Source organism: Anomaloglossus baeobatrachus, chromosome 1 (genome assembly GCF_048569485.1).
Source record: "Anomaloglossus baeobatrachus isolate aAnoBae1 chromosome 1, aAnoBae1.hap1, whole genome shotgun sequence".
Taxonomy (NCBI): Eukaryota; Metazoa; Chordata; class Amphibia; order Anura; family Aromobatidae; genus Anomaloglossus; species Anomaloglossus baeobatrachus.
The window spans coordinates 132,171,423-132,190,596 of record NC_134353.1 but is presented as its reverse complement, the minus strand read 5'-3'; the positions used below and the strand labels follow the sequence as shown (position 1 = coordinate 132,190,596).

Genomic DNA, 19,174 nt, shown 5'->3' with positions numbered 1-19,174 from the left:
CTGAAATAAACTAAATTACACAATTTAATAATTATGAGACTTCTGGAGACAGTCACAATTTTAGTTTAGTGGTATCAGACTACAGGGGGCTGAATATAAATGCAGATCACAATTTTTAGATTTTTTTTTTAGAAAACCATGTATCTTTTCCTTTCCACTTCACAAATAGTTGTTATTTTGTGTTGGTTTGTCACAAAAAATCCCAATAGCATACATTTAATTTTATGGGCATAATGTGAAAAAAAAAAATCGTGGCAAAGTTCTCAGTTTATGAATGCTTTCTCAAATCACTGTAAGTGCATCTTGCCACCTGCTTGCGTCCTTTTAGCTTCACCCAATGCCCACCCCCTTTTTATTTGATTGCAGTTTTGGCTTTAAAGAACCAGAAAATGGTGGAGATACATGGAAAACAAGCAGGTGAGGTGGTGTATTTATATGATTAGCCCCGCCATGATGCGCGTGCGCCTGAACTTGGTTTGAGCAGTCATTCTGTGCTGACAGAGGCCCTTTAACCTAGAATTGTGTCATTGGGTGATTTTCCTGTTTCTGCTGTTTTTTCAGGCCTCCAGGCTAGTTCACGGGAACCAGTCTGCCCAGCTCATCCTCTCTTCTTTTCCTGTGCAACAAGGCACTTTTGCTCCATCCCACCAGCAGCAGTTATCTCGGCATAGGACTGACAGCATGAGCGATTCCTCTAAAGTCCAGCAGCTGTAGGAATGATCTATGGTGGACACTAATGTGGACCTGGATGGAAGTATTAAGGGACAGTATTGCGGTTGATGATCACTACTAAAGCAGCACAATGAATGTTTGGTACGAGATGGTGGAGCTTATTCACCGGGAGCCAACACCTCTTTGCATTTTGGTTCTGCTATAGAACAGACATTGACATATGGTCAGCACCGAGGTGAATTTTGGATCCTATGATCCTAGAGATTCCTGCAAAGCCTCACCTCTTTGTAGTAAGTGTTTTGGTATGCTAGTTTAAATACAAAACTAATCTTTACAATTTTAACTTTTCAATGCCATGCCAATTTTTAGTTCCTTTTCACCACATCATACACATGTACAGTATATCCATTGTATAGTTACGCTGAAATGGAGGTTGCTATTGGACAATCTCATGAGCCTTAAGTAAGCTCTATGCATTTTTTCTTTTCTTGAAATTTAAGAAAAAACAGCGATGTCCGATGTCACATTAATGGGGTTGTCTGGAATTCGGAAAAAAAAAAATCTCCTTTATTTTCGAAAAATTATTCAATCCATGGAATAGAGTGATGCAGTTTCGGGGGTTGAGGGCCAAATCTGAATCTTCATTATCAGGCTATAGTCTGTTTTATCTGGCTACACCTACAAAGGATTCAGTTCCTTTGAACCCTTTACAAAGATCCATAGTCCTGTGATCCTATATGATCTATTGCTATAACATTAAATTGGAAGTACACCTTCTCATATTAGGTTGAACAACCTTACACGGGAGTCAAATTAAAGGTTGTCCCCTATGTATATTTATACATAAGTTCAGGCTTTTTTTTTTTTTTTCTTTTTTTTTTTAGTTTTTTCCCTTCAATGAAGTGGATAGTCCCCTTTCGTAGTAGCTCCTTGATGTCACAGTCTTTATTTTATGTTTGGCATGGCAGTGATGATCTTTGGGTTGTTAATGACCTGGTGATGCTTGAGCTATGTGCACCGCAGTGCATGGAAGCATCAGTCAGACCTCCCTGGTGAATCAAGAATCAACCAAAAGCCAAAATATATTCTGGGTATTGCAGCTCATGCAAGTCAACTTTCTACAAAATGTACTCTGTGTGGGTTGTAACTGACTGATTCTTTACTATACCCACATAGCCTTTCACATACCAAATCAAATTTACTATGATTTTACTACAAGTCAAATATATCTTTGTACCGTGTTAGCCAGTAGAGATAAAAAAAATTGTTTAAAAGAACAGAGAGTCCTCAGTGGTTGATACCTTTTAATGGCTAACTGAAAAGATGGTAATAATTACAAGCTTTCGAGACTACTCAGGTCTCTTCATCAGGCATGGTATAACACAAAATCTGAAGAGTCACATATTTATACACAACAGGAAACTATGATTTTTACTATACTTGCTGTCTGGTCTTTGGCACACATGGGCTCAGATGAACAAATATGTTGTGCGCAGTTGTCTTACTAACATCCCACTTCTTCTGCCATCTCCTCTCGAGCACTTTAGGGTTAAGGTGCCAATAACTGTCAGCTTAATGCTTATTTGGCCAACAGCTATGCCTTTCAACACCCTTACCCTTGAAGGGGTTGTACCAAGTTTGTAATTCTTAATTGGAGTGCCGAAGACCAGCCAAAAGTTGACCTAGTCTATCAACAGCAGTCCCATAGAGAATAAATGGAGTGTAGGTGTATATGATTGACCACCCCTCATTCAGACAGGTTCTTTAGAGTTTCAGTTCTAGGAATCTGTGATTCAGTGGTCACAACCCCCAGCGATGGGGAAGAGTCTGGAATATCCAACACTTCCATCTTTTTCCCTCAGTCACAATCCGTCGCTTTGAGAAAAAACTGAATCCTGCAAAATATTTTGCAGGATTCCGTTTTTCCCCATAGTTTTGTAGTAATGACGGATTGCAACTGATGGCCTTGCATTGCATCCATTTTGCGACGGATCAGTGGAAGAATGCAATGCAATGCAATACATAGAGGACTGGAAGAGTGAATTAGAGAACTCCCAGAAACTCACCATCTACCAGTCACTGCGGAGGGACTACACTCTGGCCCCATATCTGGAAAGGCTACGCCACCCCAAAGACAGGCAGACCCTGAGCCTGTACAGACTGAGTGCCCACAGCCTAGAGGTGGAAACAGGGCGGCACCGACAGACATACAAGCCGCGAGAGAACAGACTGTGCCAGCACTGCCAGCAGGGGGCTCTGGAGGACGAGACGCATTTCCTACTGCACTGTGACAAATACTCAGCAGTGAGGGGCTCCCACTTCCAGAAATTTACCACCCATAGCCCGGGCTTTCCATCCATGGATGAGGACATGAAACTCCGCTTCCTACTGGGGGAAGAGGAATCAATGGTGGAGATCGCCGCCCAATATGTCACCACATGTCATAAGCTGAGGGGAACCTAAGACCCCTAAATGGACTGTCAGAGCCCAAATTGTGCCCCCCAACTCCCCATAACCCTGACCCCCTCCCACCACACTTACTGTATTTCTCTAGCTTTGGCAACACTAATTGTATTTTGGTCCTGCCAATAAAGCATATTTGAATTTGAATTTGAATTTGAATGACTGACTATCAAGCGGAAGGAACGCAGAATGTAACGCTTTTTCTGTGCGGCAAAAAAACTGACAGCGACGGATGCGTTGGCGTCCGTCGTGTGTTATAATGGAAGCCTATGGGCCTGTGACGGATCCGTCTTTTATCAACCGAGCGTAAATTCCTCTCTATTTAAAATCTCTCTTTCTCTCTCTCTTTCTCTCTCTTTGTCTTTCTCTCTTTCTCTCTCTCTCTTTCTCTCTTTCTCTTTTTCTCTCTTTCTCTTTCTCTTTCTCTTTCTCTTTCTTTCTCTTTCTCTTTCTTTCTCTTTCTCTCCTTTCTCTCTCATCTCTTTCTCTCTCTCTATCATTCTCTCTTTTTCTCTTTCTTTCTTTCTCTTTCTCTTTCTCTTTTTCTCCCTCTTTCTATCTCTCTCTCTCCTCTCTCCCTCTCATGGATTTTCACTACCAAATGACCTTTCACACAGAAAAAAAAAACATACAACAGATCAATTTTTTTAACGGATCCGTTGCATCAGTTTTACAACAAAGTGTGATGCATCCGTCCCATCAGTCACAAAACGGATTGTGACTGATGCAAAAAAACGGAAGTGCGAAAGAGCCCAATGCATATGGCCACCTTCACTTACATTTCTGAGCTGCATTATATAAGATAATGCAATGTGACGTGAGCACAGGCTATGGCATTGAGATATCCATTGAGCTCTGAACTTGAAGCTCCACAGGCAAGTGGGTATAAAAAAGAAGTTTTCCAACAACCTGTGAAACTTCGTTATTCATAAGTTTTTAAATTGCTTTTATTACTTAGAAAAAGCAAGACATTTGCAACCTTGCTTATTTTCATGTTGTCATTCTCCTCCAGTGTGAGATTTAGGTCCTGGTTCATCAACTTGATGAGGATTCAGATGCTGGATTCAGACTCTCCTGATCCATGGAGAGCTGTACGCCTCTTCGTGAATCAGGGACATAAGAAGTGTGGCGTCCACTTCTTGCGTGCCTCAGCTCTGCACATTTTGTCAGAGGTGGGCAAAGATGGCGTAAGAACGACAAAAGTCTCAATATTTTAATGCAGCCTTGAGTTGCTCTCAAAGTTTTTCTATTTTTAAAAGCTTTTACCCCAGAATTCACTTGTAAAAGCTTTGGTGAATTCTAATAATGACCTATTATAGTATACGGCAGGTTTCCATGGAGCCTGGCTTAGAGTGTGCAGAATTCACATTTTAGGGGAGGAGTAAACTCTTAACATCCTAGCCAGCTCTCTCCAGCCCATTGATTTCCATAATGCAGATAGCTGCTAACCTCCCTCCTTTTCCTCTCATTTTCTGAAGAGATGCAGTTATAAAATACAGGCTGTCACACCTGTGTGCTCGTTCAAATGCCATAAGATCTCTATATGTGAAAACAGGGATAACCGTGTAGGCCCAGAACAAACCACTAATAGCTGAATCTGTTATAGCAGAACTTGTGCTGAGCTTCATGGCTCTAATACTACAGTTTTAATTCACCAGAGCTTTCACTCAAGGAGGAGAGCATGACCTGCCAGAAAACTGTAGAGACTGCATTGCTCTGAACCGCTCAAGAGACAACTTGAAAATACCCCTTAAAGGTTTATTCCAGTGCCATTCACTTTCATGTTTGGAGATGAGTGTCATCATATCTACAGAATTATGCACTTGTCCTACTTATTAGAATTGGACATGTGCATGATACCGTTCTATTGTGAATTTGTCCTCATGTGCCATCATCGATGCTCAGTCGACCCAACTATGTGTAAGGGGCGATGGGAATTGGTAGGCATAGCGGTCCGCCAAATAAACATTAAAGGGAATCTGTCAGCAGGATTTTGCTATGTAATCTGAAGACTGCATGCTGCAGATATTAAAACATAGAATTCAGGGATGCGTGTCTTGTCAAGATCCGATCTGTTATTTATTTGCTATGTTTGTTTAAGCACCAGTACTCTCATCATTGCTTGGACTATAATGTCACGCACACGGCAGTCCGGAATGCCCCCTCGTCTGACTGACACATTACTGTCAATGTGCAATCTTTGAGAGCCTGGTTTGGGTGGGGACAGCTCTCTTAGCTCTGCTTCATGGCTAAACCTAACAGCTCTGATTGTGTCAGAACGGCTGCAGCCAGTAATCTAAGTGATTCACCATTGGATTCAGGATCTCTTTGCGTACAACATGCTGCTTTCAGATGAATTAGTAAAAACCTGCTGACAGATTCCCTTGAAGCTGACAATTATTGAAAGTGTATGTGGTTTGTGGAAGTGAGTGGTGCCAGAAGATACACATAGGTCAAAACTATATTTATTAAAAATGTGCTCATACGTAAAAAAAAACCAAACTTTTTAATTTGCACATTGCTTTATTTTTTATTATATTTTTTGGTGATATGGTTGGTCTTCTGTGACCAAAGAGTTTGCAATCCCTCCTGTATACAACGAATGTTGCGATTTAAGCTTTAAAAACCTTCTTGCTGAATTCCCGTCATTTACATTTTGCCCTTTAATCAGGTCTTTGCAGCAATCTCTAGAACCAAAGGTTGTCGATCTAGAGGGGACAGCAAATCAGCGGGCATGTTACCAATCATGTGTGAGAAAATAAGAAAGTGTAACCAGTCCTATTTTTGTAAACTACATAACACTATTTTGAGGATGTTTTGAAGATTTATTGTTGTATAGATGGTGTAAAATATTCTGTACATATTTACATATATATATGGATAATATAAAAAGTAACCGAATTTTATATGCTGCATGGCCGTAGGTTTTCTGTCCTCCTGAGTTTTGTCCCCATCGTCCTTCTTGTTTATTTTCGGTTATTTCTTTGTGTATTATAATTTTGTCCCGTGTGGTACTATGTCATCATTTGTGTGATGTTGTGGGATTAGTATGCTTGTGCATTGTGTGTGTGCGCTTTTTATTTTTTCTTCTTCTTTTTTTTTCCTTGGGGGTAATTTATGAGTAGATCAAAATTACAGAATTATTTGTCATTAATCTCTATTTTTACTATTTCTCATGCTACTTTCCCCATGGTTACCTGTTGATATGTTGAAATTTGCACTTTTTTTCCTGATGGTGTGAAATCTTGTACCTCTCAAACTATTTTTATGTATTGGGAGGGCTATTTTGATCAGAGATTTTAAGAAACTACATATTGAAAGTTCCGTTCTAGGAGTAATTTGCACAAAAAAAACTAAACAAATATATATCTATACATGTACAATATATTTTTGCCGGCCCTGTGCTATTATTACTGACTATAGAGGGCTATAATCCGAACTGTCGTCAGCTGAGATTCTTGTATACAGTGCCTTGTACTTATATTCAGGGTATACCACGGAAGAGGACGGAGCACTTTCTGCGTCTACCTTCGATTTTCACTCCACAGAAGCATATATTTCATGTGTAACCCAAGTAGATAAGTGTATAAAAGTGTATTCAGACATTTTAGCCTGGGACTATAACGTGAAGCGTGTTATGAGTTGTGACATTTGTGGAACTACGTGGAGAAGGATTAGGGCGCAGCATAAGTTTGCATAATACCTGCTGATCGTGCGCACGTTATCGGCAGATATGATGTCAGCAGGCTGCCTCACTTTTTGATGTGGAAGGTGAGTGGAGTAGAACTAACCGTTAAAGCGAACCAATCACCAGGATTTTCCTATATAAACTAAAGCCAGTGCTATACTGGTGCTATCATGCTGATTCTATACATATCTTTAGTTATGAGATTGGATGTATAGTTTTTAAAATACAGACAAGTAAAGTTTGTGAAATGTACAGCTTTTTGATTGGCTCTGCGGCCCGCTTAATCCACCTCTCCCCTTGCTATTCCCCAGGCTCGCCACTCTGCCAATCCCTTCACTGGCTTCCCATCGCCCAACGACTCCAGTTCAAAACATTAACCATGACATACAAAGCGATCCACAACATGTCTCCTCCATACACCTGTGACCTAGTTTCCTGGTACTTACCTACACGCAACCTCAGATCCTCACAAGATCTCCTTCTCTGCTCCTCTCTTATTTCCTCTTCCCACAATCGCGTACAAGATTTCTCCCGTGCCTCCCCCATACTCTGGAATGCTCTACCTCAGCATATCAGACTCTCCCCTACCGTGGAAAGCTTCAAGAGGAAACTCAAGACCCACCTCTTCCAACAAGCCTACAACCTACAATAGCCCTCAGTCCAGTACACCACTGCGCAACCAGCTCTGTCCTCGCCTATTGTACCATCACCCATTCCCTATAGACTGTGAGCCCTCACGGGCAGGGTCCTCTCTCCTCCTATACCAGTCTGTTATTTACTGTTAATGATTGTTGTACGTATACCCTCTTTCACTGTAAAGTACCATGGAATAAATGGCGCTATAAAAAATAAATAATAATAATATTTACTAAGATGGCGTCAGAGTTGGCGCCTGCACATAGCGCTCATCTCCGGCACCATCTTTGCGAAGTTAGTGTGACCTCATGTTACTCTTTCCTCGGTTGAGCCTAAAATGCATGGGCTTCTTCCAGGTTAGTGGGTGTGACCGGCTTGGTTGGTGAGTGTGGTGATGTTTACTCCTGTCCACTATAATCATGCAAGGGGGGTTCGCCACCCCTGCCCCCGACCCCATCTGAGGGGTCTTACCCCAGACCCCAGCTTCCATGCCCTCACATCTTCTGTTCTTGTGACCATGGTTGCGCGCACGATCACAACGGCAGGGAAGACTGCCCCCAGCAACACCTGATTTCAGAGCGCAGGATGAGATCAGCTGGAGAGCTGACGCTGGACACCAGAGTGGAGGAACAAGCCGACAGCGTGCCCGGACAGCAGCGTTCATCTCACCGTCCCGCAAGCAGGGCATACCTGTGAGACAATGAGATGAACGCTGATGTCCTGGCACGCTGTCGGCTTCCTGGCAAGCTGATCGCGTCCTGTGATCACCTGTTGCTGGGGCGATCTCCACTGCTGTTGTGACCGCGCGTGGTCACAAGAGCAGAAGATGAGAGGGGGCATGCGCCGCCCTTGCAGCAGCGGCAAGGAAAGAATAATATGAGATCACACTAACTTCACAAAGATGGAGCTGGAGATAAAGCTCTATGCGCAGGCGCCAACTCTGATGCCATATTAATGAAAATATTAGTAAAATGCTTTTATAATGGAATTAGCATAAAGAAAAGATAGGGAGAGGAACAACGGGCAGAGGGGCGGAAATCACTATCAAAACCCACCCCAGCTGTTATCTGCTCTCCAGCTGCTGCCAATCAATAAGCAGTACATTTCACAAAATATACTTGCTTGTATTTCAGAAAGTATACAACCAATCTCCCAACTAACGGTATGTATAGAATCAGCCTGATAGCGCCAGTATAGCACTGGCTTTAGGATATATTGGAAAATCCTGCTGATTGGTGCGCTGTAAGTAATTGATTACCTTAGTGACTTTTTTTTTTTTTTTTAATAATGTTATATAGTTTTTATTTTCATAAATTTTACAGCACTTAAAGGTTTTTTTCCAATATAATGAAAACTTGGACAGAAGTAAGAAATGGTATCACAAGCTAAACAAGCACTACTGGTTATATTCCCCACCGTTTTGCTGCTCACCGCCAGTTTTTGTTTACTTGACTGCAGAGATGGCATCTGTGTATGCATGTGACCGCTGCAGCCAAACACTGACCTTAATGGTGCATTAATGGCAGGCAAGTTGAGCGTCATTAGATGATACAGTTTTTACACTATTCAAGTTATGTAACTTCTCCTATTTATTTCTGTGAGAGTAACCAAAGTCTCAGTGCAAGCCCAGCCATAGGTGCGGCTCAGTGATTGTGGGTCTTCTCAAACTTACAGCCTCTTAGGCACATATGATGCTGTACATTTTGGTCAGGATACCCTCAGTCAATCCAGGCGTTCCAGTTCGTATCTGGAGCATGACTTACGCCTGGCTGAATCGTGCCTAAGGCTGAGACTGTCCACTGAGTGACGGCTGCATTCTACAGGAGCGCACCGTCGTCCGTGCAATGTAAAGTTTTCCTTCAGACTATAGCTGTAGCTCTGTAGTTAAAATTTCACCCCACAATGACCATTAGAACATGCTGTGGATTCTCAAGTCTGTATCATGCTGCTGTTGTGGAAATGTGGCCAAATGCTGCAAATTTCTCCAGTCTTGACATTGCACAGCATAAGACAATGCACACATTTAGCAAACATCCAGATTGGCCTTAAATGCTATGTCAGCAGGTTTTTGCAATGTAATCTGAAGACAGCATGCTGGAAGAGTTAACATAAAGATTTCAGCCATGTGTTTCTTATCACAAAGTGTGTTTTTGTTTACCTGCAATGTTATTTTAAGCTTCAGTGGCTTTATCATAGGAGTATGTGAGCTCAAGTCCAACTCCGCCCCCCTCTGTGATTAACAGCTTGTGTCTATGGTAATGTACACTGGGAGCCTGGTGTGGGCAGGGATATCTCTCCCAGCAGTGATACATACTGAAACTAAAATCTTTGTGTCAGAACGGCTGCAACCAGTAATCTAAGTGATACATCATTGGATTCAGGATCTCTTTGTCTACATCATGCTGCTCTCAGATGAGTTGGCAAAAACCTGCTGACAGATTCCTTTTAATACATTGGGGAAAATAAAACTGTATTTTGGGCCCTTTAATAATTTCCATTTCCCAGATACTGTTTTCCTGTAGAACTGAATTCAGTAGAAATTCTAGAACCCGGTCCAGTAAGAGGCATGTGGTGGAGCATACTTGTATGTAGTATATCTGTACTCTGCATTTACCATTGGAATTATATACATATTTCCATTGATTTGCAATGATGCTGATCTCATATACTCTCATGTGTTCTACTTCTTAAAGGGAACCTGTCAAGCTGCGGCCACCACCAGTGGGCTCTTATATGCAGTATTCTAACATGCTGTGTATAAGAGCCCAGGCCGCTGTGTAGAACATAAAAAACACTTTATAATACTCACCTAAACTGGTCACTGCGGTGGCTGCGCCGCCTCTTTCGGTCATCTTCGTCCTCCTTCTGAAGCCGCGGTGCATGACGTATCTACATCATACACACTCGCCGGTCCCGCGCATCCACTACGATACTTTGATCTGCCCTGCTCAGGGCAGATCAAAGTGCGCCTGCTCAGGACCTAAATGCCGGCGAGTGTATGACGTCGGACGCATCATGCACCGCGGCTTCAGAAGGACGACAGAGCGACGACAAAGATGGCCGAAAGAGGCGGCGCCAGTACTGGAGGACGAAGACGCCCATCTGAGCCACATCCACCGCAGCGACCGGTTTAGGTGAGGATTATAAAGTGTTTTTTATGTTGTACACAGCGGCCTGGGCTTTTATATACAGCATGTTAGGATGCTGTATAGAAGACCCTACTGGTGCTGGCCGCAGCTTATAGGGCAAAAAACTGGTGACATGTTCCCTTTAATCTGCACAGGTAGGTTTCTGGTTTTATAAGTCATTTACTAAAGATTTTTCCAAACAATTCCACCCCATGTGGACATAGTCCTATCATGTATTCCCTGGTATGGGAAATTGTATTAGGCACTTTAATGGTCATGTATCAATGTATCCAGACAGAGTAGGACCCTCCTTCACTCAAGGATAGAGGACAATTATACCCCACAATGAAAACCGCCGCAGATTTTGTTGAGGATTTCACCCTTTTGCCAAAGCGGAAATCTGCAGTAAGTCCAGTGCGAATCCACGTAAAAATCTAACTGCAAGAAATCGCAGAACTTGTGGTGGACTTTATTGTGGTGTAACAATGGTACCCATGTAGGTGGGACTTTTATGGCGTATGCTCGGAAAATATTGTGTGAGATGACAAAAAAAGCATGTGCTATGATAATTATTAAGCTTCATATATAAAGTATAGTATAAATAATATTTTTATGTTTTTTTTTATTTTTTTTGTTACATGGAGGATGGATCACATGCTACTTTGCTGGGTTACCCCATGACATTAACTTTATTTTGTATTATTTTTTTGGCCTTACCCATTCCCAATCTTATTTTAGTGCAAAATATGCTTTGTGGTTTGGTTTTAGCTGAGCAGTTACTTCTCTTTAATCATCTAAATTTTAACTTCATTTTATATAACGCACATATAGAGAAATCTTTCGCTTGAATAGTTTTTCTTTGTTTACAGAGGGAAGGAGCCACTAATTCTTTGCCTCACCCCCACACCACCCTCTTTTCTTCAGGCTACGTTCACAGGACCGTATTTTCGGTGCTGTCCGTGGAAAAAAAATGACTGTATCACGCAGACAACATTCGGCCCAATGTTAAGGGGGCTGAACAGATGGCTGTTTTTTCGTTTATTTGGTTTTTGTTTTTTTTTAACAAGGACCGAATGTCATTTTGCATGAGACTCCTCTAGCCAAGTCTATGGATGGGCAGAAAAAAATATTACCGTTTAAGGCCTCCTTCACACGTTCGTGATAAAAACCGCACCTTTTTCAAGGTCCGTGGTGTGGGTGCATATGAGTGTGCATGTTCCGTGTGTGTGTTGTGAGTGTTTTCTCCGCGTGCTATCTGTGATAGCACACGGACAACAGTAACTTCTATACTCCCCTGTCTCCGGCGCTGCTGCTGCTTCTGGGTCCATGATGCAGTGAATATGCATGAGCATAATGAACCGGCCCGGAAGCATGTAACAGCAGCACCAAAGACTCTGAAGTCAGGTGAGTATAGAAAATTATTTTATTTCAAAGACACGTTTTCTCTGATACGTGTCACATGGATCAAATCAATGTGCAGTCCGTGTGACACCCCTGCTGCTGGAGAAAAACAGACATGCCGCCGTGTGGAGGACACGGACAAGCATCTGTGAGAAAACATGGATGTGTGCAAAGACCCTTTCATTTTAATGGGTCTACATACAATACAGACCAAAAGTTTGGATACACCTTCTCATTCAAAGAGTTTTCTTTATTTTCATGACTCTGAAAATTGTAGATTCACATTGAAGGCAACAAAACTATGAATGAAAACCTGTAGAATGAGTGGTTCTAGAGATGTGTCTGCTGCTAGAACTCTGTGTGGCATTGACCTGGTCTCTAATCTGAGCTGCTGTTAACCTGCGATTTCTGAGGCTGGTGACTCGGATAAACTTATCCTCCGCAGCAGAGGTGACTCTTGGTCTTCCTTTCTTGGGGCGATCCTCATGTGAGCTAGTTTCTTAGTAGCGTCTGATGGTTTTTGCTACTGCACTTGGGGACACTTTCAAAGTTTTCCCAATTTTTCGGACTGACTGACTGATCTTCATTTCTTAAATTAATGATGGCCACTAGTTTTTCTTTACTAAGAATTTGTATTATGGCAAGAAAAATGCAGCTATCAGTCTATTCAGTAGGACTGTCAGCTGTGTATCCACCAGACTTCTGCACAGCACAACTGATGGTTCCAACCCCTTTTATAAGGCAAGAAATCCCACTTACTAAACCTGACAGGGCACACCTGTGAAGTGAAAACCATTTCCGGTGACTACCTCTTGAAGCTCATCAAGAGAATGCCAAGAGTGTGCAAAGGAGTAATCAAAGCAAAAGGTGGCTACTTTGAAGAACCTAGAATATAAGACCTATTTTCAGTTGTTTCACACTTTAAGTATGTCATTCCACATGTGTTAATTCAAAGTTTTGATACCTTCAATGTGAATCTACAATTTTCAGAATCATGAAAATAAAGAAAACTCTTTGAATGAGAAGGTGTGTCCACACTTTTGGTCTATACTGTATGTCTCCGGTACATATGAAAACGGACGTCATACGTACCGGAATCACGGACATGTGAAGGGGGCCAAACATCTGTCTTTTTACAGATACATTGCCTTTAATATAGGAAACTGTTTTTGGTCTTATAAATTTTATTTACTGCCTATCTATTGGAGGAATGCCATACAGATGTCAATACAGAGCAATATCGTCTATTTTGGGGGGAAGAAATTTGGACTATTTTTTTTTTTTTAATTGTGTGAACGTAGCCTCACAGTATGGCTGACAAACCAGGACGTCCTAATAATTGCCCTATTAACACCTGGTATGGGTACTACGAAGCACAAACTAGATATTGGGCACAGTACAACTTTTCATGTACATTACATGAATGTTTTCGGGCCCTGCCTATTCACCATCCAATGTGTATGGGAAGCCCCCAGACTTTGATGGAGAAGGGGGTGGGAGTTGAATTTTGATTTCTAAATTCCCACTGTGTTGTTCCCAGGAGAGAAGTCCTAATCAGAGTTTGTTCTCGCTGTTGAAATTAGATGGACAAGGGGTCAGTTTGGGCGAGAACGTTTGACTATTTGGGTTTTTGTCCAACAGCGGACGGGTGTGACTGACCAAAGCCCATCTACTACCGGATATCTCTGCAGTTGACCCTTTATTATTGTTCCCTGTTACCAGCTACTTCGAGGTACTGCCTGTAATGTCCTGGGTTGTAGTGTTACTTAGGTTGAGTTCAGATATCTGTTTCACGGTTCCTGTGTGACCCTGAAATGCCTGGACCAGCCACAAGTTTCTTGACCTGAATGAACAGCATCATGGAGATAAATACGGACATTCAGATTTAGCCTTAAAGGGGTTTTTCAGCTCAAGAAAATCCATTTTTCCTATCTGCAGTTTGTTTTAAAATAACAAACTGTTCTTCACTCACCCTCTCTGGGTCCAAGAGTCTTTGCCACTGCGCCCGGTGTCTTGAGGTTTAACTACAGCCCTGACGTCAAGTCAGCAGCTCTGCAGCAGCTAATCAGTGAGTGCAGCAGAGCTAATCAGTGAGCACAGCAGCTTGTGGGGTCATTTTGGGCGGAGCTCAGTTATTGTCTGCAGCGGTACCAGCATGATGTGAGCGCTGCAGACAATAATAGACATCTGAACGTTCGGTGGAGAGTCCACACTGCACCCAGCTGAAGGACAGCGATTTTCAAAACTGAAGAACCCCTTTGTAGAAAGTCCAGAAGCATGTCTGCCCCGTGATGACTTGTATTTTCTATAAATATGTTGCCAGTACATTATCTCCTTTGGTCGTTAGATCGGTAATTTCACTTAATGAAGGCGGCATTGTTCGAAGTTTGGATACCACAAATTTTACAAGAACACGTTTTATTTTCTCTAATTTAAATATGGAAAAATGAAGAATGTGTGTATAGAACGGAAGGCCCAGGTACTTTCCAGATATTGTTAGGGAAGGTGTGATCCCGGGGCTGGTTCCCCACCCTTATTACAAAACATTAGAGGTTAGTGAAGGGACTTAATCCCTTTTGGTCTTTACACATTTATTTTCATTTACCACCCTTGATCAATGCTATATAGTATATATATATGAATTTATATCCGTTTGCCATGACTTCTCTTGCAGGAAAACAAAAAATAATCGGTCTATATAAAACAGTCAAGATGCAGAACCAAAGAAGTGTTCTGGGAACTCCACTTAATGTTGAGCAAATGTGTCCAAACTGTTCAATTCACTTTGCTTGTCTGTAGAGACCGTGTATGTTGTATTGTTTTTCCTAGGACATTAAATGTTTTAATTTTATAAAGAAAACAAAAGTGGTTCTTCTTATTTTTTTAAACATAAATTTTTATTGCAGTTTTCAGAATCATTACAATATATCTAACATTTGAACAAGAATAAATTCACCTTACCAATTTACCCACCCTTGTCTTAACCCACCCTCTTTTATTCCCACTTTATCCCCCCAACATTTTTAATACACAGAACACCAGGTATAAGTCGCGAAAGAACACACAGCTCCTCTATATTTTGATTCCCGTTTGAAGCCCTATTTCTCTGAAACCCTCGTCTCGCCCTACTGTCGTGTCTCTACTGCGTGTGTATTTTCAGCTTTCCCAATGTGCCTTGTAAGTCTCCCAGTAGATACCATTCCGTATTAGTGAAAGGAGATACCACTTTCCGTATTTCTGCAACTCCATACTGTTGTACTATAAATCTCTTCCATTTTTTAAAAAAGTTTCCCGTTCGTTCGTCCTTATTTCTTTCGGCTTCCAACTGTTCAATATTGAGCAGCTTTTTAATCTGATTGACCACCTCTTCCTCTGATGGAACAGATTCCTCGAGCCATCTGCGTAATAGAGCCTTTTTCCCTATCATAGCAATATTATGGAAGAGTCTTGGAATCGTGGTCCCCGTGTATCTCCTCCTCCTTCCTTTTCTTTAGTCCTGTGGTGGAAAATCCATAACAATGGGTCTAGTTCCATTTCCTCTTCCCATACTTTTTCTATAAGTGTCTTCATTTTTCCCCAAAATTTCTGACTTTCTGGGCACTGCCAAATCCCGTGGTATAAGTCTGTTTTCGGCTGTTTACATTTGGGGCAATGTTCTATTTTATTCATAGTCTGCTTGGTAGGGATGTTAAAACCATAAATTGCTCTGTGCATTAATCTAAACTGTGTGTCCCTCCAGCCCTCATTAATCACCTCCTTCCTCATCCTCATCCATTATTAGCATAATTTTAGCCATACTAGATATCAGACTCATAGGACCACTTAGTAGTGTCCCATGAGAGAATGCCTACTCCAAGAAGCATATGAAACTGGAGAAAAAACGGAGATAAGGCAACAACCATAAGTAGAAAATTCCATTTTATTCATTAAAAAGTTACATATAATTTATTACAAAATTGCATCAATAGACAAGGTCAGGACCTTTGGTGGGAAAACTGAGAAAGAGGTAAGGTGGAGGGGGTGGTGGAATTCTGGGGACAACCCCTGCCACACAGAACCAAGTGGGTAGTTCTATTATATAGGGGCTGCAATGCCTCCAGTCACATGGAATTATCTCAAGATACTGTGGAAAAGTGTCAGCCCAGTGGGAATACTATGCTTCACAATGTGTATCTAGGAGTAATCAGTATACCTATATAGCATTCCCCCAGAAATAAACCGCATCTACAATGTGAACTAGCACAATCACTGCAGGGGAGCTAAAGGGCAAGGACCACCAAGCTCCATATATTAGCAACAGTGTGCGTATGATAAGTCCAAGCCCAGTGCACCATGCAGCAGATTAAAATCAAAGTAAACAAAGTTCCTGGAATAGTGCTGCAGTAAGCAGATGGTCTGGGGGAGAGCTTTAGAGCTTCACACGTGTGTGTGTGTGTGTGTGTGTGTGTGTGTGTGTGTGTGTGTGTGTGTGTGTGTGTGTGTGTGTGTGTGTGTGTGCAGTGATTGTGCACAGTAGGGCACAATTGGAAGCAAGCTCCCACTGGAACTGAGCAGGGCCACAGTAAAAGGTATGAGTCTGACACAGCACAGAGCTGCAGAGGGCTGCAGTGAAGATAGTGCTTGAACGGTATATAAAGCAAAGTGTGCTGTCACAATACAGCCGTCTGGAGCAGCGCACAGGTCAGACTGAATAAACATGCGGTGGGGGCAGAGCAGATAACAATACCTGATGGTTGGTTCTGGGGGCAGGGAAACAGCCTCCTGACAGCTGTTTCGCAGCGTGCTTTTTTGGAAGGAGGACATTAATCACCTCCTTCCTCATCCTCATCCATCCCTGCCGTATCTTTTCCCCTGCCTCTGTATCTTTTAGTTGTCGTGCCCACGCTCCCCAGACCTGGTCCGAGTGCAGTGGTACCAGTGCTGTTCTCAGATCTTTGTACAGGGAGGAGATAGTAATCTCCTGTTTATCCTTCATTATAAATTGGTCCATTTCATTCATTACCTGTTCTTTTCTAACATCCCTCAATAGTCCCATTATTCCCTTTTCCACCTGTTTGTATTGTATGATTTGGAATGGGGAAAGCCCGTACCTGTTCACCATCTCCTCAAAGGTCAACCATCTATGTTCCGTTTCATGGAGCAGATCCTTCACCCCACCGATCCCCTTGTTTCTCCATTCTAGAAACAGTTTGTTTTCCCTCCCTGCTGGGAATTCCGGAAAATTCCAGATATTTAGGTATTTGGAGATTCGCCAGGACAGGTTAAACTTTTTCCTCACTGCTTTCCACGCCATTATCGTATCCCTACATACCAGGGAGTGCTGAATTTTCCTCGGAATATTGGCCAATGACGTGTGTAATATTGCCCCCAAGTCCCATGGTCTACAGTACTCACTTTCCAATTTTATGTTAGAATAGCTATTTGTCTTCCTCAGCCAGTCTATTACGTGCCTCATCAAGCATGCAAGGTTGTAGCCTCTCACATTTGGCATCTTGATTCCTCCCTTTTCCAGTGGTAGCATTAGTTTTTCCGCCCTAATTCTTGGTCTTTTTCTCTTCCATAAGAAGCTTGTAAATGCTTTATTCAGTCTATTTACATCCGCATGCTTTAATAATATAGGGATAGTCTGCATTGGATATAGCAGCTTCGAGAAACTCATCATTTTTAAGAGGTGGTTTCTACCTAGCAGGGATAGCGGCAGCCCCTCCCACATCTTATACCTAGCAGAGATAGCGGCAGCCCCTCCCACATCTTATACCTAGCAGAGATAGCGGCAGCCCCCCCACATCTTATACCTAGCAGGGATAGCGGCAGCCCCTCCCACATCTTTAGCTCTCGTTCTATTTTCTGTATCAGCGGCTTGAAGTTTAATTCATAAATGGAGGCAGGCTGGCGTCCCATCTGGATCCCCAGGTATTTAAGGTGAGTTTTTGCTATCGGTATCCCACATATGTTATCCCCTATTCCATAGGTTTTCAGGGATGACATGGTTCGCTCATTCAGAAACAGTATTTCACATTTTGTCTTGTTCAATTTAAAACCTGCCATAGACCCAAATCTCTCTATCTGTTGTATTGTTTTTAAAAGGTCATTCTGTGGTCTATTCATGAATAATATGATATCGTCCGCGAATAGAGCTGAATGTACCCTTTCCGTTCCAATGTTAATGCCCTCAAAGCAGTCTCCTCCATTGATCAGTTTTGATAATGGCTCAATGGCTAGATTGAACAAGAGAGGAGACAGCGGGCACCCCTGTCTCGTCCCTTTGGTCAAAGAGAAGGGTCGTGACAAAAATCCGGGTATCGCCACTCTTGCCTGAGGGTTTGCATATAGTATACCTATAAATGTTCTGAATGCTCCCCTGAAGCCCATATTATCTAGGACTGTTTCCAGCCATGGCCACTGCACATTATCAAACGCTTTTTCAGCATCCAACGTGATCATGGCTGGAAATTCCCCTCCTTGTAGATCCCTGTGTCTGATGGCGTCCATTACTATCATGGCCTTACTTACGTTCGTCACGGCTGCTCTCCCCTTTACAAACCCCGATTGGGCGGGAGAAATTAGCCTTGGTAATACCTCTGCCAATCGATTGGCCATCAATTTGGCCACTAGTTTAAGGTCTTGGTTGATTAGTGAGATTGGTCTATAATTCGTTGGATTGTCCAAATTTTTGTCTCCCTTGGGTAAATGTTTTATATATGCAGTGTTAAGGTGGCTAGACATTCCCGTACCCCCTAACATTTTATTAAACATACGTGTCAGTGTTGGTGATATTTCCTCCTTTAGTACTTTATAGAATTCCCCATTGAACCCGTCAGGCCCCGGTGCTTTATGTATACTCAGTTCTCCTATTGTTGTTTGCACTTCCTCTATTGTGATGTCCGCGTTCAGTCTAGTCAGTTCGTCCTCGGTTATTTGTGTAAGTCCTAATGTCTTTAGCCACTCCCTCCCTCCTTCTCTATTTTCATCCCCTTTACTATATAGTTTGGCATAGTATTCCCCCAAGATCTGGTTGATCTCCTGCGGATTCGTCGATTTGGTCCATCCTGTCTTGTCATACTAGCTATTAACGTCAACTGCCGTCTTCCCTTTGCCAGGTTAGCCAGCAGTTTACCTGCCTTATTGCCAAATTGGTGCAAGTCAACCTCCTGCTGGAACCTTACTAGTTCTTCTCGTTTTCCTA

At 42.3% G+C, this 19,174-nt stretch overlaps 1 protein-coding gene across 2 annotated transcripts in view; it reads left to right on the top strand.

The window, feature by feature from the left end:
- Positions 1–6,967, top strand: part of CLOCK (clock circadian regulator) — an 81,608-nt gene extending 74,641 nt beyond the window's left edge. For both annotated transcript variants that reach the window (XM_075347051.1, XM_075347050.1), the window contains one exon: positions 562–6,967. In XM_075347051.1, the coding sequence (XP_075203166.1) occupies positions 562–714 (153 nt within the window). In that variant the 3' untranslated portion in view covers positions 715–6,967. The remainder of the gene's footprint in view (positions 1–561) is intronic.
- The last annotated feature ends 12,207 nt before the right edge of the window (positions 6,968–19,174 follow it).